Source organism: Leuresthes tenuis, unplaced genomic scaffold (assembly GCF_036924035.1).
Source record: "Leuresthes tenuis unplaced genomic scaffold, fLeuTen1.0.hap1 SCAF_18, whole genome shotgun sequence".
Lineage (NCBI taxonomy): Eukaryota > Metazoa > Chordata > Actinopteri > Atheriniformes > Atherinopsidae > Leuresthes > Leuresthes tenuis.
Genome location: NW_027325372.1, coordinates 24,778,615 through 24,802,658, shown reverse-complemented (window position 1 = coordinate 24,802,658; position 24,044 = coordinate 24,778,615). Strand labels below are relative to the sequence as shown.

The window sequence follows — 24,044 nt, the reverse complement described above, 5'->3', positions numbered from 1 at the left end:
AACTCAACCTAAAAACCCAGGCAAACAACAAAATGGTAATCATCCACTCCTGGAACACAATGTACTGAAGAACATACAACCTTTCAGCAGTGTTGCATTGTGCCTTTATCAAGTACATTAGATCGATATTTTCCCAATCAGCCGTCTTACAGCAACTAAAAGCAGAGTTGTCCAGCCAATCATCTCTTAAGCTGAGTGATTGATGCAAGTACACAGTGTCAGCCCCGACTGCTAAAAAAAAAAGCAAAAAAAAAAGCACAGTGGTGAATTGTTATGTCCCCTGTATCCTTCCTGGGGTGAAGGACTACTCGGAGGGAAGAAAATGATAAACAGTCCCAGTTCCTGGGGGTTTTCTTTCACACAGCCTTTTTGGGAAAGACATTCCCAGTCGAGAGTGCAGCCTGACAAAGAGATGCTACAAATGTGCCCCCTTCCAGTAGAAGTGAGAGCAGCACAGAATGGCACACTCAGAGGCAACCTGGGTTCCAGATAAAGGATGTGAACGAGCAAGGTCAACTGTGAAACAGCGATTATCGAGAAAGCATTTCACCCCAGTTTGACTCATCACTACTTCCTAGCAACATGTTTCACTCGATGTAAGTGGGAGTTAAAATAGACGGCAGTATGTGCTGTGCTCCAACAGATCTCCGTTGTGCTGTTCTTGTTGCATAAAAGGAGTCGGGGGGGGGGGGGGGGGGTTGTTACTTCTTCCATCGCATCATCTACAGATTCACAGATAAGAAAGAGTCTCCATGACTCCATCTTTTGCAGACCAGTTCAGGACCAGCTGTCCTCAGCTGCCCTCTCATCCAGCAGACATCGTTGCAGAATGTTTAAGGTGTTTGAGTTGACCCGCACCGTGGTTTTTTTTCTTTTTCTTCTTCCTCCACGTTGGTGTATCGTCTTACAACTGAATTAATTTCACCCGACAAAAAAAAAAAAAAAAAAAAATAGAAAAATGTATATTTAAAAAAAAAACTGTCATGTTGCCAACAACCCCAGCAAGCAGCACGGGGGACCTTGAAGCTTATCTACTTGTGCCACTGCACAGACAACTAATTCAGCCCACAAATTTAAGCTCCGTTGTGATTATGTAATACTATCGGCGATTTTGATGCTGCGGCTCGAGAGGGAGAAGAAGAAGAAGAAGAAAAAATAAAAGTCCGCCCCGAACGGGACCGTTTCTCGTGAATGATGTCATGTTGGATTCTTTACAAGCAGAAATGCTCGAGTAGCAAGGAGGCATTATGCTGGCGGTGTGTTGGAAGGTTTTCTGTTGCATGTAGCCCTCATATGTTCCTCCAGAAAGTCAAAATCATCAGATCGTGTTCTTGCCGGGCTCCTCTAGGACAGGGACAAAGAAATTAAGTGCTTGGAAGGTGGAAGACATTCTTTAGGCTCTCTTCAATCATGGTCTACTCGAGCATGCGCCCTTGCAGCCGTACTAATAAATATTAACGTGCCATATTTTTTTATTTATTTCTTTTTTTGAATGGAGGCTCGTTTGCTACAAACGATGCGCATAGTGCTGCTGTGGCCAAGAGCAGCGCCACGCAGCGCCACGCAGGGCCACGCAGCGCCGCCCCGCATTGGCCAATGACCACAAGCCATGACCGATGACACACACCTGTGTCAAACCAACACATTTTGGGATGCTCAAATGGAATTCTGGGTTAAATGACAATGGCTGCTAATTTACGAAGCCCAAATTATCCCCCTCACCCCAGCCACGTGTTTTCAGGCTGTAGCACCATCATTACAAGGCACTGTGAGATAAACAGAACGCTCGGAGTATGTGAGCAGTTTTCCTACATAATACCGCAGGCTGAACTGCGTTGAAGTACGACCACCGTAACACGCCTCCAAAAGGCGTCTTCAAAATAAACGTATGTTTAAAAACGAAGCACTTATAGTCGTTTCTGCCACCTTCCCTCTCTCTGTTTTAAGGACAATATTCAAACGTCAACTGAGACTTTCGAGATACCAAATTTTATGCCGAATCAACAACAAAATTTTTTTAGCCCGAGATCATTGCACTTCCTGTCCATTTCTGTTCAATTTTGGCTAACTTGCCGCAGCTCAACACCACCTCCTCATCCTTCCCACAGACAATGAATGAAGCCAGTTTGGGGAAATGGACAAGCCCACGGACACCTCAGGTAGCCTAGCACCCCTCCAACACATATATGAAAAAAAAAATGTACAAAAATACGATAGCGTTTCCTGTCATCTCTACTCTCACCATTCACCACTAGTTAGCGGCATTTTATCTTACCATTCACAGCAAATATAGCGACAAGAAAACCACGCTGAACAAATATAACTCCAACAATACCAAGTGTAATGTTACAGTTAATAAAGCTTCATAAAACACGACAATATTTCCAACAACGCCTCACTGACCCCATGAATGAGCTTACGTTACCTGCAGGATGCTCAACTTCACTTCTCTGCGGTGCGGCCACGGCTTCTCCAGCTGCGTCAAGTCCTGCGAGGTTCGCTAAGATTAAACCGGAAATGACCAGATAAAACTTTCAAATTAAAAGCCTAATTCATTATGAGGGGTGTCAATGTGAAAAACAAGCGCTCAAATGCACGCGCGAAAATAAGTCATTCTTGTTTTTCGGGGAACTTGAAAAGTACAATGCAGCTTTAAAGTTTTTCTGTCAACAAACACGTCCGCTTCATTTCAAAGCGACACTAAATGTCACGTCAATGTGATGTTGAGTGTCAGAACGGAAACGCTACATTGAATTTTAGCTGATTTCGAAGCTGGCACGTTCAACCTCGAGATAAAGCAGCACACTAGATAACAGAAATCCTGCTGATTTATCAAAACATATCTGACTGCTCTTCTCTGGCTTCCTAACCTGTCGACACAAGCCTCGTGTTGTCGCTCTGTGTTTCTCCTCAGACTACAAAGAGGAATAAAGAAAACTCCTATCAGCCTCTAACGTTATTGTGGTTCAGTCCAGATGCTGTGGTGGCAACGGGACGGAGGGAATTCCTTGAAAGTTGATGCTGCAGTTTGCTACCGCTCCGGTCATTGTCGGGGAAAGGGACAACAGCCAAACCAGCCTCAAATTTATCTGAACAAAAGCCAATGGAAGAAGCTGTATGAGCCTTTCGTTGTAAAGACGAAAATGATGCATTTGCTGTCAATAAAAAAAGAATCATCCGAGTCCTAAGTGTTTGTGTGTCTATGTTGGGGTTATTGTAGCCAAAATACTGACTTACAATGTTCACGTTAGTTTAGAAAATTATTGCGTAGAATGTTTTGTGTCGTCATTCATACAGATAGTTTATTTAACCACAGATTACGGGTTCCCACGTGCCGTTATGACATTCTATTGACTTCACCTGTGAAAGTCCTGTAAGTAGTCTTTAACTGCGTCATGAGGCTGATAAAGTGAAACACAACATACAATTGTCGACATTGTTGTTGTCGTTTTATTAATCTAAATAACTGAAAATGAAAATGTAAAACTCTCCCTTATTGTAACACCGTCAAAGTTTCGGCACTGCGTAACATATCCTCACACTAACACCTGTAACAACACATTTGCAATGAACATGATCTATCAGCCTTCTAATGAAGACTACTGGGGCTACCTATTAAAAACCCGTATCGGCCACAGGGCTCTATTTAGTGTGTTTTTCCACCTGGGTTGCCTGGTGCCTGGAGCCCTCACGGAGGACAGGTGTGGTTGCTGTTGACAGTGGTCACGAGGACGGTTCTCTTAGGAAGTGTCGAGAATACGAAACCACAACAGGCAGAGGAGAGAGTTCACAATGAAGCGTGATTCTATAACCGACTTATGCAACTGATCAGAGCCGCGATCTACCTTACATAACAACATGAGGTTGGCTCGCTGCTCACAGCTGGGATTGGGGCTTCCACCGCCTTTTTCACCCAGAGCAACGTGGGTCAAATATCACAACTTTAAGCATTGGTGGACATAAATAATCCACTGTTTAAAACTTGAATTAACAACCAAATTAATATTAAAGTATAATTGTTCATGCTTTACTATCATATTATAGAGGATAAATGTTTCTTTTTTTCATTGGAAAGACGCACGTCTGTCTTAAAATAACTTAAATATTGTCTCATTTGATCCCAGATGTTGATCAGCAAAAAACTCTCCAGGGTAAGCTTTTGCAAAGGCTCATTTTGAAGTCAGTCTTGATAGTGTCCACTGACTCTCCTAGCTCAAGATGTTGGTTCCTTTTACTCCTCCGAGTCCTCGGGGTGGCCTTGGTGCTGATAGTTGGACAATGACTCGGATAAGAGGTATTCCTCTTATCCGAGTCATTGTCATTGTGATGATAAGCTTCTGCAGAAAAATACAGCGGCTGGCATCACTGCACCCTCCACCAAGACAACGATCCAAAACATAACAGCAATAGATAAAGAATGTGTTGAGAAAACTGTGTCAACTATTGGGTGTCCAGACCTGAATCCCGTCCAGAAACCGTGGAGGATACAAGAGACCGAAATGATACAAGGGAGCCCTGTACCTTAGATATCCTTGCCACAGAGAAGTGTTCATGAACATCTCAATAAGAAGAAGAATTACGTTATTTACATAATGTTTTACAAAACCTGATGGGTGTAACAGAAAAAACACATCAAAGGAACAGAGCATAACAACTACTGACATCTAGTGGTTAAACTGGAGATAGCGATAATCTCAGAAAATGACCAATAACGATCTATGGACAAATTGCACCTGTGGAAAGGGGCTAAATTTTTCTTTGAGGAGAAAAGAAGCAGCTTTGATGACTCTTCTTCCTAATCAGTGATTTTCATCTTAGAAAAGCGACCTGCCTTTCCCAAAATTAGCTTTTTCCCTTCATATTTGTTCTCCTTTGATAAGGTCGATTCATGCACCTTCACCTGTTCTCAAATGAAAAAATAAGTATAATTTTTTTCTCAAGCATGTAAGCTATCTTCTTTTTCATTGCCTTTTGATCAGTATTCCTCGTCAACGTGCCTTTTATAGTGATTAAGTGGCCATTCTTCTGAGTAGTAGGACCTGCTACGCAAATGAAATCCAGTCAGCCTTTATTTTGCTATTAAATGAAAGGTGTCAGTTCCACGAACTGGATAATTGGCCAGTCTCAAAGTTACTGTTTATCCAAAATACTCGAGAGGCTGGTGAACAAACAAGAGCAACATTTTTTTTCAAAACAATCATTATCAAAACCTTACTCATCACGTTTACCAGTACAGTGACAGTGGTATCAAAAGTCCTAAAAGGATACGCTGCTCTTTTTTTTCCAAGTCAGTGTCTTACCTGCAGCAGACAGCAGTCAGAGCACTCTCAGTTTGGAGAAACAGAGACGGGGGAACTACACTAACAGCTACTCTAAATAAAGTAACAGACGAGCACATTTTGGCCATATAATAACTTGAACCTCAGTTTTTTTCATCTTGGTTCAAGCAAATGCTTATGGAGTGAATTTTTTACTTTCACTTGAGCCAATTGGCAACATACAATTGCAGTAGGCTAATAAGCTAAAACAAATACTGACTTTCAAACGTGTTCATTTGTTCTTTTTTTCTGTTGTTGCACCCATTTCTTACTTTCCAGGTCATTTCCTATTCCTCCAGGACTCATCTATACAATTCATCCGCATGAGTTTCCCCAGTATCCCAGCATATAAAAAATAAACATTTACAAAGAGAATTAACAGATTGACAACTTTACCAAATCCAAACCCCAGCATCCCTCCCATTTATAGTGACATTTCAAATCCATTAAAAGCAGAACTTCTTCGTACGAATGGCAGAAACCAGCTCCTGCAGTGGGGCTCTTTTAACTGCAGTCACACTTCTGCAACCCTGCGAGCACCTCAGCTCACAGCCAATGCTGGTTTCACAGAAGAACTGCAGGTATTCTTCTTTCTGCTCGAGGTGAAAACCTCAATCTGTGACACTCAAATATATAAAAATGAGCTTCCAGGAGGAGGAAAATCAGTCAAACGCCATCTCATAGAACATTTAGATCTGAAGCTTTTAGAATGAAAGTACTTTGAACGTGAAATTGACAATAGTCTGATTATTTTGCACTGTGGGCCAACACCAGCCAAACGTCAGAGACACTGTGATGAAGACCATCACCTTCACAAGTGTATTTGTGTGAGTCGTGAGAGACTTAAGGACTGAAAATTCATTCATTCGTCTCATTGAAATATGAGAACAAAGTGAAATGTCATGCTGTTGGTTTGTAATGGGGGACTGGCCACACTGCCTGCTTATAAGAGAGAACTTTTATTAGTCTGTGCAGATCTGAACTTACATGTTTTTAGCATTTAATTCTATTTTGTTCTGTAGTTTGATCTATTGTTACAAGAGTATATTCTCAGCAAAGTGATAGCATGTCTCACCTGTTCCTGGTTTCCTTTATGGCAGGGAAAATGAGACAAGACAGAAACAGGCTCAGTTACCTGCTTCAGAGCAAAACACGTTAACAATTGAATAAGATTGCAAAGTATGTTTTACTAAATTATTATTCTTAACGTTCCATTTCATATAGTGTTGCTTTGATGCATACATGTTGATCATTTTGTAGTCTAGCCCCACTTCAATGGGCTGTTCCAGTTCATGGTCTGCAGCAGGCAGGTATAAAGAGATCGGTGTTGGTGCATTTCAGAAGTACTTTAACTAAATGTTGCTGTATGTGCTTGGACGCCTACATAAGCCATAAGGAGTGAGTGAAGCTCAAACTGACAGACGCATAAATGACCAGAGCTTTGCAGACTGTAGATAAACCAAAGCTCTTTAATCTCAATATTTGTTTGACAAACAAAAGCTGCATGTGTAACAAAGTACAGTGTGAAAGCTTCTGTGGGCACTGAATTCAGGTTTATTCAATGAAAAACCCTGTGTGGGCAGAGGTCTGCGGTTACAGCATCTGGGATTTGCCACCAGATGTCTTAGCATGACATCATAGGCTAGTCATTGTAGCCTCCTCAACACAAACCTTGAATGAATATTGAGTAGTATAATAGAGAGTTGTGTTCCAGCACTGCGCTCATGCTGATCTTATGATCAGGGAACATTCCCTCTGCCTTAAATGCCAAATGTGTGTGCTGCACTGGGGAATCCTGCAAAGAAGGAACACAATAAATCACATTTTTTAGGATCATGTGATTAATGGAGCATGTGGAAGTCCCTTCTGACAGCAGATAGTGACATTGTGTTCGCTGAAAGTAAATCAGGCCAAAAACACAAGCGAGTGAGTAAAAACGAAAGCACGTCCAAAAAGAGGTTCAGAAACTAGAAAGAGCCATCAAAACATCCAGAGAGGCAGAGTTTAATCGAAGCACAACAGGGCCCCCTACAGGACATAACTGTATCTTCACTTTGGTTTGACACATTTAACAGTCAGCTTTATTATTAGTTGAAAAGTGAACATTTGGAAAGAAGTGACCTGGTGAAGATCATAAAATCGTAAAGATATCAAAAATGGTCCCTCGAAATTGCTTGTGTGCAAAAATACAATAAGGCGCTTTAGTTCTAAAACTGAGGACAAGTAAAAGTCTGAATTAAAACCAGATAAAGATCATAGCTTCAGTATAATCAAACAAGCCCAGCCAAGATCCCACAAAGATCATTAAGGATTCATTTCCCATGAAAGGCGTTTCAATTAGAATGTTTGTAACATGAATTACCTGAGGTTAATAACTGGAATGTGATTAAAGCTCAAAGATACAAACATCAACATTCACAACTAAACAGATGCAGTAACCTGAGGTCAGTACAGCATGTTACCATTTACTGAGGATATTCGGCATTGGAGCAGAACGATGTTTAGCCAAAGCCAGTTTTTCTCAGGTGCTGTTTAGTTGAAGTCTCTGTCAGGCAGCACCAGCGGGGCCACCAGCGTCCACAGGTAGATGGCCAAGCCCAGCCAGCTGGAGCAGATCTTCACCCACACGGCCGGCATGGAGGTCTTCATGGCATCGTAGTCCGTGTCGGGCCTGGCAAATCAGAGGAGGCGGCGTTAGGGGGGGAGCTCGGCTGGAGGGGGACAAACAGCAGATACTCACTTGTACCAGTTCGTCAGAGTCATCATGATGTAGAGAGAGGCCAGCAAGAGGCTGAAGTGGAAGAAGGAGTAGCTGTAGGTCACGCCCTCCTCTTCGTTGTCCACAGCACGTCGGACTCCGTCCTCCGACGTAGCCTCAGCGAAACTGGCGGTCAGACCCTGGTCCTCCTCGGTCTGCATTAGCCGGTTCACTTGGGAGTTGTTGGAGGAGCGGATACTATGGTGGACGAGAACTTGGCTTGATTAACAGGAGCAGGTGACATTTTATGCATTTCTTCTAAAATTACAATCTATTATCAGGTTGAATTTGATCAAACTTAAAAATGGTTTCCTCTGCCTGAGTGGTAATTAATGCAAGGCCAGAAAGTTGCTGCAGTTCTTTCTGAAAGGATCTGAGCAGCAGTGACTGCTTTAAGCAATCCTGACATCCATTAAGTCACACTGGTGTGCACCTTTCCCAGTTTGGTCAATATCATCGATATCTGTTTAAGGGAGACATATTGTACAGTTTAACAAGCTGGCACAGCTTCCTGAAGTCTTATTAAGATATATGAGACACGCTTTGGTCAAATACATCCCAACAGCTGTCTTCTCATGCCTCGTGTCTGTATACCACTTTTCCCTACTATAGAAACTGCTCGGCGAGGCCAAGGAGAAGCTAAATTTGCTGAGCAGAGCTGGACCAGCGTCAGACAAGCTCCTGAAGAACTTTGACCATGGAGGTTTCAACAGGATATTAGGCTAGTTTCTGTGTGCTCGTACGTTGGCTGAAAACATGACGAAATCCCTCAGCCACAGTAATCATCAACAGTAATGGACCATCCAGGAGATGCATACAGCTTATGTACTATTAATTACTTAGTTTAAACACTTTGTAAATACCAAACATCATTAAACTGCATTTGCAGACCGACAACTTTATCATAAACATGCTAATAAAGTGCACATAAGACACCAACAGTGGTTCGTGGTGTTCAATGCAGCAGACGACAGCGACCAGAGAATCGGGCACAGGTAGCGTCTTGGAGGGTTGTAAGACAAAACATAGCCATTCTATCAGAGAACATTCGTGTTTCGTTCCAACTCCCGTTGGAACATTGTCGATGTAAGCCGCTTGCTGTTCAGCTCAGCTGACAACATAACTTTTTCATGTGAAGCTGGCCGCATCGTTTTAGCAGGTTGGACGTGAGCAAAAAAAAAAAAAAAAAGAGGGCGGAGCTCAGAGGTCGAGCCAAGCAGCGGAGGCGGGGTTGACTTGACGAGCGACGTAACTTTACTCTGGAAGTCCGAACAGGTCACTGCACAGTGTCAGGTTTGTGTTTTTCAGATATTTCTTTTTAATCTAAACATTATGACTGGAACTGATCTCCTGCTTCTTTTACATCTGCAGCAACAGTAAAGAATACCTGGCGTAAAGGGTACAGAGCACGAAAATGACCAGTCCCACGATGCCCTGCGCGTCCCACCACTGCACGTTTCTCTGGGCTGGAGTAGGAGGAGGAGCCAGGACAGGTCCTGGGGTTGGGGTGGTACTGCTGGGCTGGACCAAACTCAGTAGACTGGGGTTACACTGCCGGTCTTATGTGGGGAAAACAGAAAACTGTCAACAGCTGGCAGTATTACAAGGATGAATCATTGAGGCTTCCATCTTGCAGATGTGACGACAGACCCGGTGAACAGAAAGGAGGGTTTCTCTTTGTTCACTTTCTGCTGAAAGTGAGACTGACGGGACTTACTGGGGTTGTTGGTCATGGCCGACCAGGTGACGTACATGGTGTACAGGGAGATGATGGAGGCCTGAAGCAGGCCTGAGGTGGGCTGAGCCTCCTGCAGGGAAATGCCCGTTATAAACCGAATGAACAAATGCAGGCTGCCTATCAGCTGTTAAAGCACCGTTTTTGGTTTTCATCCACTGGATAATAATCATTTCTGCTCTCAGCCGAACCTTTTGAAGGCAACACCAACACAGGTAAGGACTGAGGAAGCTGCACGTTACCTGAACTTTGGGCAAAATGGAAACGATGGACACAACGATGCAGAAGATTAGGTTGAGGCTGATAAATACTTTGTGCTCTGTGCAGTCGTCGGGTTTGGTGTAAAACACGTAGAAGAGCACGACAGCAGCAAAAGCCAAAGTGTAGTAGACGAAGGTGAAGGACAGCAGAGCTGTGAGGAAAACAACAATATATATATATATATATATATATATATATATATATATCTCATCATCATCATCATCAGAAACCTGAAACACTGCTGGGTGATAAAGCAATGTTTGCTCTTTATTCTAAAAAACTTAGGACCAAAAGGTCGACACGATGTGGAAAATGTCAAGCAACTCATTTAAACTGATATTTCAAACTAGTTCAAACACAATATAGCAACTAATTAAAAACCATTTTAAAAAGTGAAGACTTTGCTCAGTTTCAATTTAACCGACATGTTTTACTCCAAGTCTGAAGTTTTACTTTACATTTCACACAGTGCACCAACAGTTGTTCATCTAATCATACTTTAGAATTAACATTAACATTTATTGCCTGATTTAACTGATTAAGATCTCCTTCTTTTTCTAAACACATTCCCCCTTAAAAAAAATATTCCCACAAACCTGGAAAAACACTGAGGATGGCCAGTCTTCTACCACAATAATACACGGAAATGATCGTTGTTACGGTTACGTGTGGATGCTCATTAAGACAAAGCTGCAGCAAAGTAGGTTGACATGTGGCAGAAGAAACTGTCTTTTCTTAATTATTCCCATTCATGAAGACAGGCTTAAACTGAAAAAGCAGTAAATGTACACACGCCGGATGCATTTCTCTTCGATCACTCAAGAGTTCTGCTGCCGCAAACGTGTCGCCTCTGTACCTGCAAACCAGCACTTGGAGTTTCCCTCCTCTGCCTTCAACAGCCAGGACTGGTTCCAGGAATGGGCGCAGTCCACCAGAAGGATGAGCTGGATGATGATGAAGATGAAGGAACCCACCACGCCAAAGTAATACAACACTGAGAACAAGCAGGAGAAGTTATTTAATTCAAAGTTTGAGATCTAACTCATAAATCAGAGGATGGCATCATAGCTCAAAAGTTGCTTGTTTAGTTGAACAACCACAATTTATTTCCACATTCCTGTTAAATCACATGGAAAGAAACAGTGATTGATTGTTACCAGCTGTTATTTACAATAAAAACAAAGCAAACTAATAAATCAAATAGAATAAGTGTGACCTAACAGATAAAAAAGCAAGTTCCAAAGCAGGCCTCACCCCTGCTGAGACATCAATACATGCACCGTACCTGTATTAAACGAGCCATCTGGAATGAAAAAAACTCCCACGGTTAAACCAACCAGTGCCAGAAACTTGAAGAACCAGAACCTGAGGAGATAAAAGGAAAATTATTCTCCGTTCCACAGTAACAAAAAAAAAACAGTCTTAGAGGTGTAGTGTCCACGTTTGGCCACCAGAGTGCAGTGTGCCGTCATCACACAGAGCCGCGGCGCTGAGGCTGCAGTACGAACCCGTTTTGGATGGCGGCTCGGGGGTCCTTGCTGCTGCGCACTCGGATCATGATGATGGAGAAGAGGAAGAAGAAGCAGGCCATGGCAAAGCAGATGCGGTACACAGACTTGAAACCTACGATGACGTCACAGTTCACCTTGTTCTCTATGCCAGGTATGCCTGAGCCCCCCACGCAGAAACCCGGAATCTGACAATGTGAAAGCAGACAAAGGTAAAAATAAACGGTTAAAGAAAAGGAAGCAGTCAGAGTTTTCTGGCATTTCAGCATCTTCTGAGGCTTTAAAGAGGAAAATAAACTGTTAGAAAAACATCATGAGGTTATACTATAAGAAAAGAAGCACCGTGTGTAAGAATGTTTTACGGTGTTGGAAGATTAAGGAGCACTGTGTGCTGGGGGAGGCCTCCTCCTACCGTATTAGTTTAATGCTGCAGAAGGCCTATCTTTGCTCGCTCTACCTTCTGTGAACAGAGAAGTCTTATATGACGTTGTGATATTTACTACACTGTACTCTGTGAAAGGAGGGAACTACAGGAATGTCTCATAACCTTGTGTGGTTTTGTAGTAGAAAGCATAATTTTAGAACTCGCATAACCCTGTGTGAGCTTTGGGATAGGCTGCGCAGACAGGTCTCCTTGCTGCAAGATTGCCTTTGTGTTAACTGACTCCCGCGACTCTGAGCCTCATCGGGAGAATTTTTCTTAACATAAACACATACCTCGAGTGTCCTCCTGCGCTACGGTAACATATCCCTGTTGCTGGGTTACCCTACTAAGAAGCCAATGGGAGCATTTTTCTACGGTCGTCTTATGTTTGAAATGGCACAAACGTTGAGACACTTTGTACCCTTTTAAGATGTTCCTCCATGCCTGGTAGAATCATGATGATGGACACGAACGTTCCGAGCAGCAGCAGGAAGGAGAAGGCCAGCCGGCTGATGGTGGAGTTGTATGTCGAAGGGCAGCATGACGACAAGAGGCAGGAGGCTGAGCCGCACAGACAAGACGCCTAGGGGAGGAATGATGGGGGAATTACAAGGATATTCAAACAGTTTCATGTTTGCTTTTTTTTTTTTTTAACTCGGAAGGCGCTCTGGGGTGTGGAACAATCAGGGTAACGCATGCATGGCTCATACAGACTGTGGTTGGGAGAAAAGACAAAACAAATACGGCATCTGCTGCCAAGAAAATTTACATCTGTCTTTGGTCCTCAGGCTTACAGGAGAGTTATTTACAGTGGCTGTAATCAGGCCCGTGATTACAGCTGCCATCAGAACAAATCTCTGCTTTTTATCCGACACTGCAAAACGGATCACACAGGACTCCTGCATGATTCAGATGCAGGCTGCTGAGAGGTGTGTGTGAGGCACTGAGGCAGACACTGTCGCTGCGATCCGCCATCATTTCACTAAATATGAGCATGAATTACAGTACACAAGCCTGGGGTGCAAACAGCTCTGCTACAGCCAGAAGAGTCCAGTTTCCACGGTTCAGACAGGTCTGTGCTCAACTGCCCTGGCAACAAGCAGCTATACAGGCAGTAAATACACCACAGAGACACCAAAAGACCAAAAAACCAAAAACCAAAAAATTAGGTTACCTAAGAATATTGTCGTAATGTGATGAAAAAAAAAGCGTTGTGAGATTAAACAGGTCATTTTACACCTGTAGGACAACATGAAAACAGCTGCAGCGGTTAAAGTCTTTCTCTGACATCAAACACTAAATTCAAAGTGTCTCACAGATGATTTCTCTCCCATCTGCTTTTATCATATTGTTATTAACCAACTACGAAGGCTAGTCTTCAGAAAAAGTGTGAAAAGACGATTTTCCTACTATTCTGTGTGATAGCACGGTGGCACTGTTCTTTCCATTTTTAGGTTTTAGAGTTAAAAGATGTGTGGCTTTCGTCCTGGCCGTGGAACAGTGGACCAGCTCTATACCCTTGGCAGGATCCTGGAGGGTGCATGGGAGTTCGCCCAACCAGTCTACATGTGTTTTGTGGACTTGGAGAAAGCGTTCGACCGTGTCCCTCGTGGAGTCCTGTGGGGGGTGCTCCGGGAATATGGAGTGCCGGACCCCTTGATAGGGGCCGTTCGGTCTCTGTATGACCGGTGCCAGAGTTTGGTCCGCATTGCCGGCAGTAAGTCGGATAAGTTTCTGGTGAGAGTTGGACTCCGTCAGGGCTGCCCTTTGTCACCGATTCTGTTCCTAACTTTTATGGACAGAATTTCTAGGCGGAGCCAGGGCGTTGAGGGTGTCCGATTTGGCGACCTCAGAATCGGGTCTTTGCTTTTTGCGGATGATGTGGTTCTGTTAGTGTCGTCAGGCCGTGACCTTCAGCTCTCATTGGAGCGATTCGCAGCCGAGTGTGAAGCGGCTGGGATGAGAATCAGCACCTCCAAATCCGAGACTATGGTTCTCAGCTGGAAAAGGGTGGAATGCTCTCTCCGGGTCGGGAATGAGATCCTTCCCCAAGTGAAGGAGTTCAAGTATCTCGGGGTCTTGTTCACGAGTGAGGGACGAATGGAGCGGGAGATTGATGGGCGGATCGGTGCGGCGTCTGCAGTGTTGCGGGCTCTACACCGACCCGTCGTTGTGAATGAGGAGCTGAGCCAGAAGGCGAAGCTCTCTACTTACTGGTCAATCTACGTTCCCATCCTCACCTATGGTCACGAGTTGTGGGTAGTGACCGAAAGAACAAGATCGCGAATACAAGCGGCCGAAATGGGTTTCCTCCGCAGGGTGTCTGGGCTCTCCCTTAGAGATAGGGTGAGAAGCTCAGTCATCCGGGAGGGGCTCGGAGTAGAACCGCTGCTCCTCCGCATTGAGAGGAGTCAGATGAGGTGGCTCGGGCATCTGGTTAGGATGCCCCCTGGACACCTCCCTGGGGAGGTGTTCCGGGCACGTCCCACTGGGAGGAGACCCCGGGGAAGACCCAGGACACGTTGGAGAGACTATGTCTCTCGGCTGGCCTGGGAACACCTCGGGGTCCCCCCGGAAGAGCTGGAGGAAGTGGCCGGGGACAGGGACGTCTGGGTTTCTCTGCTCAAGCTGCTGCCCCCGCGACCCGACCCCCGGATAAGCGGCAGATGATGGATGGATGGATGGAGTTAAAAGATAAAAATGTACCCGTTCCTAACCAAGTGTAGCTAACCAGATGTAGTAAACACAACATCAGATGAACAGCACGCGGCGGAACACATCCTGACGTGGTGCTTGTCAAAAACTAAGCTGAAACACAGAAGCAGTATGGGAAAAGTCCGCTCCATGATCCAGCAGCTCGTAGAACCACCATTAGCAGCAATAAGTTGAAGGAATTACTTTTCTGTAATCTTCCTCCTCGTCTCCTGTCATTAATGCCTCTGCGACTCGAATTAATTTATTATATCTGAGACACAACAACACAGAAAGCTGCTCTGCCATCTGTACTTGTGGCAAAGTGAGAAAGTACGTGAACTGTGGGAAAATATTTTCAGCAGATTTTAAGAGCCCTCAATAAGATAAATGATGGATATTATGGAAGAAATAGCAAACCATACCCACTCAGTCTTTATCTAACTGTACTGTCATGAACTTTAACATGTAGGATGCTAACTGAGGCCTGTAGAGTCTGAGATGTAGTACTTCACAGTCTGACCTTGGGGTGAACTTGTTCGGGTTGTTGGGACGTCCACTACTGGGAAGATTGGCAGCTGTCTTTCTCACTGTAGGATGACGGACTCCAACTCGTTTATAATCGATCTTATAACCCTTCCCAGATTGACGGGCAGCAATAATTGCTTCTCTGAGATCATTGCTGATGTCTTTCCCCCTTGCATCGTGGGAATAAACCCCTGAACGATCCAAACCAGCAAAAACTTCTCATTTTATAGAGGTGCTCACACTTGTTGATGGTCCGTATAAGCAGCACATTTTCATTAGCAGCACCTGTCTGCCACTGACCAGCTTATGTCCTGTGGAAGAACGTAGGCTGCTTCATTTTTAAACACGTGTTGCACATCTGAGTCGGCATTGGACTCATTTTAAGATTAAGACCTTAGAATTGAAGGAGACTTTACATCTTCCTCACAGGACTGTACGTGCATTTGTGTGGAAGCCACTCTAAAGTCACAGCGTGTGTGGATGAGCAGAAAATGCCTCAACCACAGAAAACCTCCAGAGATCGATTCAAATCAGATCTGACTGCTTGAGGCAGATTCACTGCTGTGCCAAACTTTCTTCCATATTTTTCTAGCGACCTTGTTGGTCTCTAAGGATTATTCCAGGTCTTGAAAAAGACACTCCCACCTTTTGTGTTTTGAGATAAAACACTAGAACTTTGCTATTGTTCCATCCACAGATTTTAACTGGAAGCCGACATAAGAAGCAGTTGCACCTGGAAGATCTTCGTCTATCCATCTATTTTCCTTAACCGCTTAAGTAGCTCGTCATCAAGCTCTGCGGCGGCCTGACAAGGAGCCATTCATTTGATTCAGGTGTGGTGGAGGAGGGAAACATGTCATGAGGACCGGAATGGAGAAACACTGGCTTAATCCAATTCAGAGCCGCGGGGAGGGTTGGAGCTTATCCAGGGTAAACCCCGGACAGGTCGCCAGTCCATCACACGGACACACATTCACTCCCAGGGACAATTTAAAGTCACCAATCACCCTAAAACGCATGTTTTTAGACAGTGGGAGGAAGCCGGAGAACCCGGAGTCAGCGAGAAGTCATGATGCTCCGATTTAACAACAGAAAGCAACAAACAGTGACACACTCCTCCAAAGGAGACGGAGCCGGAGTAAATCCCGGAAACGGAGCCTTTCTACGACACTGCATAGTTTCCATATAACTTGTTGGGTGGAAGAAATCACTTCACAACTCTTAATAGCGAACTCGTTAACCGAAAACCAAGTCAATAGACAGCGCGAAGGAGTTTACTTTGACAGCCTTCCACAAGCACCATTAATACTCGATACGCCAGAACAGAGTCATGTTAAGCCGAACTGAACAAGTAAACAACTACTCTACAACCTCACACATATATTTATACAACACATATACTAAAACACCGCTTTATTTCCTCTCCAATTACGTAGTTTCACATAGATTCGTACCGATATACTCTAACACTAGCCGAAAAAACAACGCCTTCCTAAATTGGTCAAGCAATTTGGAAAAAAAAGAGACGTCTCCATAATTTAAACACCAATACTTTTAGGAGAGAATATATACTCACACAGCTGGCGAGGGAACCTAGCGCCAAACACGCTCCCATACTGGTTTAATTCCCAATTTCGCTGGAAATCTTACACACTCAAAAAAGTTCAGGAAGAAAGTGATACAAAATGGCGACGTCAAGCCAGTTAAAAAGACCAGACCGATATCCGTTCTTTTCTTCCAAAGTGAAAGCTTCGTCACATATGCAAGTTTTGAACGAACTGTGAGTGAGCTGAAACTCAAACGTCAGTTTGGTTTTATTTTGACATGGGATAAACTTGTTTTCCGGCAATGTTTGTTTTGATACGGACAAAGCTCACGAGTGAATTTTTCGGGCGTTGCTGTTAACCATTATAAACCAGTATTTTGCGTTCGCTTGTCCATGCCCTACTCTGATTGGTTTAATTAGATGTCCCCAAAAATGTTGACCAATTGGTGGTAAATGCGAAATAGTCCTTTTATGACCACAGTTTCTAAATTAATATACTAAACCGCATTTGAACCAGATGTCACACACTCTCACAACACGGTTAAATTTTAATTATGAATGAAAACGGTATCCAACACAAACAACACAAGTTTTAATAGTTGTTTTTCTGTTTTGATTTTGGAAATACCATTACATCCCTATTGCATAGCATGTCTGATGTAAGCAAAGTTCATTGCAATGATACTGTGTTTTGATGTTAGGACATTTTATTGTTAATACATTATTTCAAGTGTTAACAAAATCATGTCTAAAGCTTGGTTAATGGCAATAATAAAATGACAATTATTGCAGCTCTAAATAGCTTTTTGAGGTTTAATGTAGACATGTAGAGAGAGTGGAAAGCACAAAAACATGTCTCTGTGTTAAGTTACCGGTGGTAAATATCAGTGAAAAACATCTGCACACATGCAGAAGAAGCCTTTGTAAAGTTACTTTTAAACTAATTTAAATCAGCTTGTAGGAGTCTAACAAGAGTAATGGCTATTTAGTTTCCCAAGAAGAAGCTCGATAAGGAAACAGGTGTGACGGTGAAGGTCAGGCAGGCTGAGTTAAAAGCAAGAGGGTGGTAGAGAGGGTAGGGAGGGAGGTATCCTTCATCTGTTTGTGTCTGACTTTCAGCAGGTCAGACACAAGCGGAGCAGTTCACTTGTGTGTTTTCTTTGATGCGTATGTGTGAGCACATTAGACTCCTCAGTACTGAATAGCTTCAGCTGTGCAGCATGCTTCCTGTGGCATTGTCGCTCTTAACCTTGTTGGTTGCAGTGACACATGATATAAATTTATATATTTACTGTTACCATTTGTGATGAAATAGGATAAACAAAATATCAAGACTGTAAAAATCTACAGCTCAGGTAGATGAGCTTAAATTGCTGCAATAAGACTGAATTATACCGACCGGGAAGATGGATCACATTATCTACATCATTCATGACTGAGATACTGGAATCAGTTAAACGATGTGCAGATAAGTGATTTAGTTTATTGATAATCAGAATGTGTAAAGAAGTCACACCCCTGAGTAAAATAATGGTATAAACCTGTGCAAAGAAAAGGTAACACTGAAGGAAGTAAGGGAAAATTATACAGGAAACAGCACTCAACTGACATCAAAATAAAAGACAGTGGGCTTACTGATCTGCCATCTGCATTTTCAGATATTGGAGTCACTGCTTTAGTCATTTTAAAAAAAAATAGGATCCTTGTTATTTCCTCATTTGGCTGAAATAGTGTGGAAAGCCAAAAGGGTCATGCTTCTCCCACTTCACAAAGAAAGGAGAGGGAGAGAAGATTAAGTGAGGTAGAGCAGCTTCTTACTCATTTCTTTGAGAAGAGAGGTGAGCAGCACAACTGAACTAACACACACAGTTTGGGGTGATGTCAGCAGCAGTTGTCTCAAAGTGAAGGCAGCACGTCAGGCTTCATTTAGGGAAAACACATTAATTACTATCAGAAATTCATCAACGCTATTGCCAACAATCACTAAAAATGTCACGGACCTTGCAGCAAAAACTTGGATCAACTTCATATCGATATTTTAGCCCTTTCCCAGTGATCGATCGAGACATATTTATTATCAGTGGATTCCTTGTAATTTCAGGATTGTGAAGATGCCACTCTCACCACAACTGAATGCACCAGACCCCCCAAAACTGTAATGGTAAAAACAAATGATCATTTTAAAATTGATTCAATGAAACAGAAGAGGAGAATATTCAAACTTTAAGGCCATAATCAATGATGAACAAGGCAGAGTCTAATTATAACGACCTACTGTTGGTGCATTTGAGTCAGACTTAATGTTTTATAAAAAATATTTGATCTTGAAAAAGGACTGTCTTATAATTATTACTGAATGACTTGATTCAATGCTTTCAGCAAACTGAAACTGGTGAAAAAATACCTGAGACTGGACAGCCTTCCACTTCTCGAAGACCCGTCACTGGACATTTACTGGACAATAAATTTCAACACCATTTCTGACCTCCATCTTTTTCACATCACATTTGTTCGAACACAATGATTCTCTTTTTCTGCAAATATAAATAAAGACGAGTGAAGTCTGGTCATCCGACTTTTGTTATGCTTATTTATAATGCTTTTCTCAATAAACTAAGATCATATTTATTATCATTTTCTCATATCATGGGAAACATATGGATGAAAACTATTGATCAAGTCAGCATGGGGGCACACCAAGACGGTTTATACAGGGCTCAGAATTTCGTGCTACGGCCCTGATGACCTTCACCCTCAGCAAATTCATTTAAATGTTTTTTTCACCCAACAGGCACATAACAAGGGCAGACCTTACTGATCAGGGACTGATTTTGGTTTTGCAGTTTGTTTGCAGCCTCGACCAGCGTGTCATTTTAAAGACTGTATTTTGATCCCAAGATTCAAGGTGTGAAACAATCAGGGGAGGAGAGACAATACGCCATAGGAAGTGTTAGATGGGTGATATTTGGGGGAGAAACAACGTTAACAGAGGTGGGAGCATCACCATTGGCACCTTTAATCCTGTTAGTCAAGCAGGTAAACAACTCAGAGGTGACAATGACCTAAACAACCCACAGAATGGGCACGTGGATCAGTGACACGTGTGACCACAACGACTTTAAGGTGTGAATGCAGCTTAGTAGCCTGAAACTGCCAGTCAACAAAGGCTGAAGAGACAACTGTTATTCTCACAATTTTAATTAATCTTAGTCATATGGATTGGTCCTATGTAGTATATAACCCAAAAATATATTAAATGAGGGCATTGTGGTGTTGGGTTAGCATCGCCCCAAATTCAAATTCCAGATAATTATAACATGACATCAAGCGAATAGCGCCATCTGGCATTATATAGGGTATGGCTTTTAATAAACGCTTGTATCGGGGTTTAATTGACGTAAATAGATGTCTGCCGGCGCTTTGAACGGTGTGTTGAATTCACCAGACGTCGTGGAAACAGAGACGAAATGTGGGTCAATTAGCCAGAGATAAAAACATTTAAATCCATTCGCGGAGGCTGGAAGTCATCATTTAACGTCATGACCCTTTTGGCTTTCCACACCATGCTCTTACTTTGAAGACCGGACCCCCTGTCTTCTTGTATCTAAGCACGTGCATCTTGACGCTCCTTCCTGTTGCTGATGAGCGCGCAGCAAAGCGCTCGAGCGTCCGTGTGGCGTCACCTGCTCCTCAGTCCACCACTCCGCGGGCCCGGCAGTGTCAGCCGTGATGTGTCCTGCTGAACGGACTCCGTGACACCGCGCGCTTTCTTCTTCTTCTTCGTCCCTGTGGAGGATGGTTGCAACCGGATAGCTCAAACTTCGGACGCGTTTCATCTGTTTCTCTCTCTCTCTCTCTGTCTTTTTTTCCCCATCCGCAGAACGCAGTCAGATTGGTGAGTGTCCGTCGCTGCGCACGTTAACTGTCACCTGTTCTGCTCCACAGGTAGGACGGACTGCTTTCTGCCGCTGACAAACACTCCAACACAGGTGGCGGAGCGACTAACCAGGGAAATGCTATTAGAATAAATTACAACCATCCAGGGAAGGATCAGTAGAGCATGCGGGAGCCAGTATTTTAACTGAATGTGATAGGCCTTAAAAAAATTAAAACAATAGGATCCCAAACAACAGATGCTCATGTCGTCAACACATCACATGTGGAATAAAGGGAAAACTGGGTGAAATTTAATTATTAGTGGGCATGTCGAGCGGTCACCTCCAGCAGCTTACCTGTCACCTCCATATGAGCTCACAGCATTGTGTACATCAACTGTTCACATGTAAATGCCACAGGCTCCCAGGCGGGAGCTGTGTGGCTGCTGGATTATCTCTGATTTCTCCAAAGGTGTGCAAACCGTGACCTTCACATGATGAAGTGAACCACAGGCATGGTTCATTAGGCCAGATTCAAAGTGTTGGGAAATAAACGAAGGTGGATCTGAGATCACTTTTTCAAGCTATGCAACAGGACTGCCTTCACTGAGGCTTCAGCTTTGGCTTGAAGGCCGAGGCCAAAGCCTGAGGGGATGGAAGGACCATCATCGGATGCAGAGACACCTAAACCTGCAACGAGTGGTGATCTTTATTGGCAGACCCTGAATTTTACTAAACTCTTAGCTCTCCTCCTCGTATTGCTGTCCTTGGCTGTGTCCCACAGCCCTTTAACAAGCCTCGGTCGCTCTGCTTTGGTGAATGTGGAGCTAAAAATATTCCCCTCAGAACAGCTCAGTATTTTCCACCCAGTTGGACTGTCGCTCTTCTTCTTGTCTCCTTGGATGAGCTTCTTAGTGAATCATGGGTTGCGTAATGTCAGGTGAGGAAAATGAAGTCGGGGTCGTCTGTGTTACCTTCTGGCTTCCTCCTTTGGGTCATGTTTAAGAACTCTGTCTCAGTCTTTGGATCCGATTTAATGGCAGGCTGCCACATATGTGTGTGTGTGTGCAGTGGCCAAACAGCATTGGCAGTGCTTGAGTTTGGTTTGTTTTTGCTCCAGATACTTGTTGTTTGGCTCTTTTCATGTAAACTCTCAACGTTCTTGCCCACTTTTGAGTTTTTTTGGTAACTGGGGTCATAAAATACATTCTTCTTCCAAGAAAATACCTGCAGGAAAACTAAGAGTGGGCTTTTTCGAAAATCTTCTGTCACCGCTGTTTATGCCAGTCAAACTGAACTGCTAAAGTCTTGAGCCACCCCTCATTTCATTATATATTCCATGGAAAACCATTAGTAGGTGCAGCGATTTATTGCAACATGTGCAAACAAACAGAAATACAGCAGAGTTTGTACGATGCTAACGAGCTTTAAAGCCAGTATTTGTTATGAGCTCCTTTATTCTCCAACACAGCCTGAACCCTCTTAGACAAGCTTTCTGTAATGTCTTCAGGAAAAGTTCTCCAGGCTTCTTGAAGGACATCCCAAAGCTCTTCTTTGGATGTTGGCTGCCTTTTGTTCCGTTCTCTGTCAGATGATCCCACACTGCTTCAGTAATGTTAAGGTCCAGGCTCTGGGGAGGATTCATCCCTCCATTAGACCTGTTGCCACTGATTTTCAGTCCACTTCTTGTGTCATTTGGCATAGCTCAGTCTTTCCTCCTCGTTTCCCTTCCTTAAGAATGGCTTCTTGACAGCCACCCTTCCATGGAGACCATTTCTTATGAGGCTTCAGTGAGCAGTCGATGGATCAACTGAAGGTTCAGATGCATCTCTCTTTTTCTATTTCTTAAGAATATCGCGTTAAGATGCTGTTCTGTGGCAGATAGTTATTCAAACCTGACACTTCTTTTGTCCTAACATTTCTTTCAGGACACACTGCACACCATGCTGAGATACACCAAGCTTTCATCTCATGGCTCTTTGGGAATCAACTTGTTGGTGGAGAAATCCTATTTTCTGTCTGTCAAACTGTGTTATCTTTGGCGTTTTTCATAAATTACACTAAAGAAATGGCAGCAAATTATGTGTCCTTGCGACAGGCTGCTAGTAACAAAGTGCCCAAAGATCCAATTTGACTGGGTGGTTTGTTAAACATATAACAAAAAGAAGCTAAAAAGGATCGTAAAACTGAGGGGTAATGCAGAGTTTTTTTTTTGTTTTTTTTTTCAAGTGTGCTGCTTTTGGCTGTTAATTATTCGAAATGTTGGTTTAAAAATGGAACCATTTTGATAGGAATAGATACAAACAAGTTAAATGAAACGACGACTGAAACAGCACGAAGGTTTGCAAACAACAGAGAAATACTGAGGAATAGATGCTCGAGGGATGTCTGATGCAGCATCACGGTCATGGGAGCACAGTCCCCTCGAGTCAGACTCTAACTCGTCCAGTTGACATTTTGTTATGGGAAGTGAAGGTACTTTGCTGACACCGTCGTCGCGGTTGGCCTGCTCTGCTCTGTCACCCTTTGGTGAATCACCTTGCTTCCCATTCCCCCTCTGCATCCTGCTCTTTCTTGGAAATCAGGCCTCGTGTCAGTGTGAGTTAAGCGCAGATGAAGGCAGACAGAAGATGACATCGCTTCACGTGCCCTCTCCCCATCCCTTGTGATTCTGAGTCCCGGACGTGCCAGACGTGGCTGGTTACTCAGCCCTTTATCACAACCCTCTTAAACAGCCCCAGTCAGCCTTTATCTTTATCTTTTACAAGGAACAAAGGCTGCAGCTGTAATCAGCAAACAGGTGAGTGCCTCATCTATAAATTCAGTTTAATCTTCGTTGGCCTCGTTGTTGCTGAGCAGCTTATCTTCATCCCCTTTCTAACTTTCCCTCATCAAAGAGCCTAAGAGGTACAGATTCAGTGTGTGAGGTTGCATTTAAATGTGAGCTTTATATCGAGTGTGCGTGTGACCTAAGCACCCAGAAGCTGATAGTTTGTGAGAGCCACAGTAGTCAATCATTGCCATATAAGTAAATCATATTTCGTTGATCACATGAAAACATTTTCATTTTATTTCATTGTTGTGGCAGTTGCCTAAAACTGCTCCAAGCAACAACTTGAGCAGCTTCAATGCGTAGAATTTACAGGTACCTATTGGCCATATGTACAATTTGATGTAAAAGCAGGGTCACATGTAAATAAGAATCACGGTTTTGTTAAGCCATTGATTCCTCTTTTAACAACAGTCTTGAAACATCTGGGTATTGGACCTCTGGGAGAGGAACGTTGCCCCATTCTTGTCTGATAAAGGATTCCAGCTGCTCAGCAGGCCTGAGCCTTCTTTATACTATGTTGTGTTTCATGTTGCACCAAATGTTTTCAGTTGGTGAAAAGTCTGTACT

At 43.4% G+C, this 24,044-nt stretch overlaps 3 protein-coding genes across 3 annotated transcripts in view; 1 reads left to right on the top strand and 2 right to left on the bottom strand.

The window, feature by feature from the left end:
• Window positions 1-2,488, bottom strand: part of hivep3a (HIVEP zinc finger 3a) — a 40,296-nt gene extending 37,808 nt beyond the window's left edge. Inside the window, exon 1 of the mRNA XM_072370061.1 lies at window positions 2,426-2,488. The gene's annotated coding sequence lies outside the window, so the exon portion shown is untranslated. The remainder of the gene's footprint in view (window positions 1-2,425) is intronic.
• A 4,279-nt stretch (window positions 2,489-6,767) lies between these two features.
• Window positions 6,768-16,908, bottom strand: LOC140274800 (serine incorporator 1-like). Its single transcript, XM_072370164.1, has 10 exons — window positions 16,800-16,908; window positions 12,426-12,587; window positions 11,581-11,768; window positions 11,358-11,437; window positions 10,929-11,066; window positions 10,054-10,223; window positions 9,794-9,884; window positions 9,464-9,635; window positions 8,059-8,274; window positions 6,768-7,989 (listed from the first exon to the last, which is right to left on the bottom strand). The coding sequence occupies exons 1-10, from the start codon at window positions 16,836-16,838 to the stop codon at window positions 7,851-7,853; spliced, it is 1,395 nt and encodes a 464-aa protein (XP_072226265.1). The 5' UTR covers window positions 16,839-16,908; the 3' UTR covers window positions 6,768-7,850.
• Window positions 16,909-20,427: 3,519 nt separating this feature from the next.
• The window catches only part of pkib (protein kinase (cAMP-dependent, catalytic) inhibitor beta), a 28,386-nt gene continuing 24,769 nt past the window's right edge, over window positions 20,428-24,044 (top strand). Inside the window, exon 1 of the mRNA XM_072370321.1 lies at window positions 20,428-20,664. The gene's annotated coding sequence lies outside the window, so the exon portion shown is untranslated. The remainder of the gene's footprint in view (window positions 20,665-24,044) is intronic.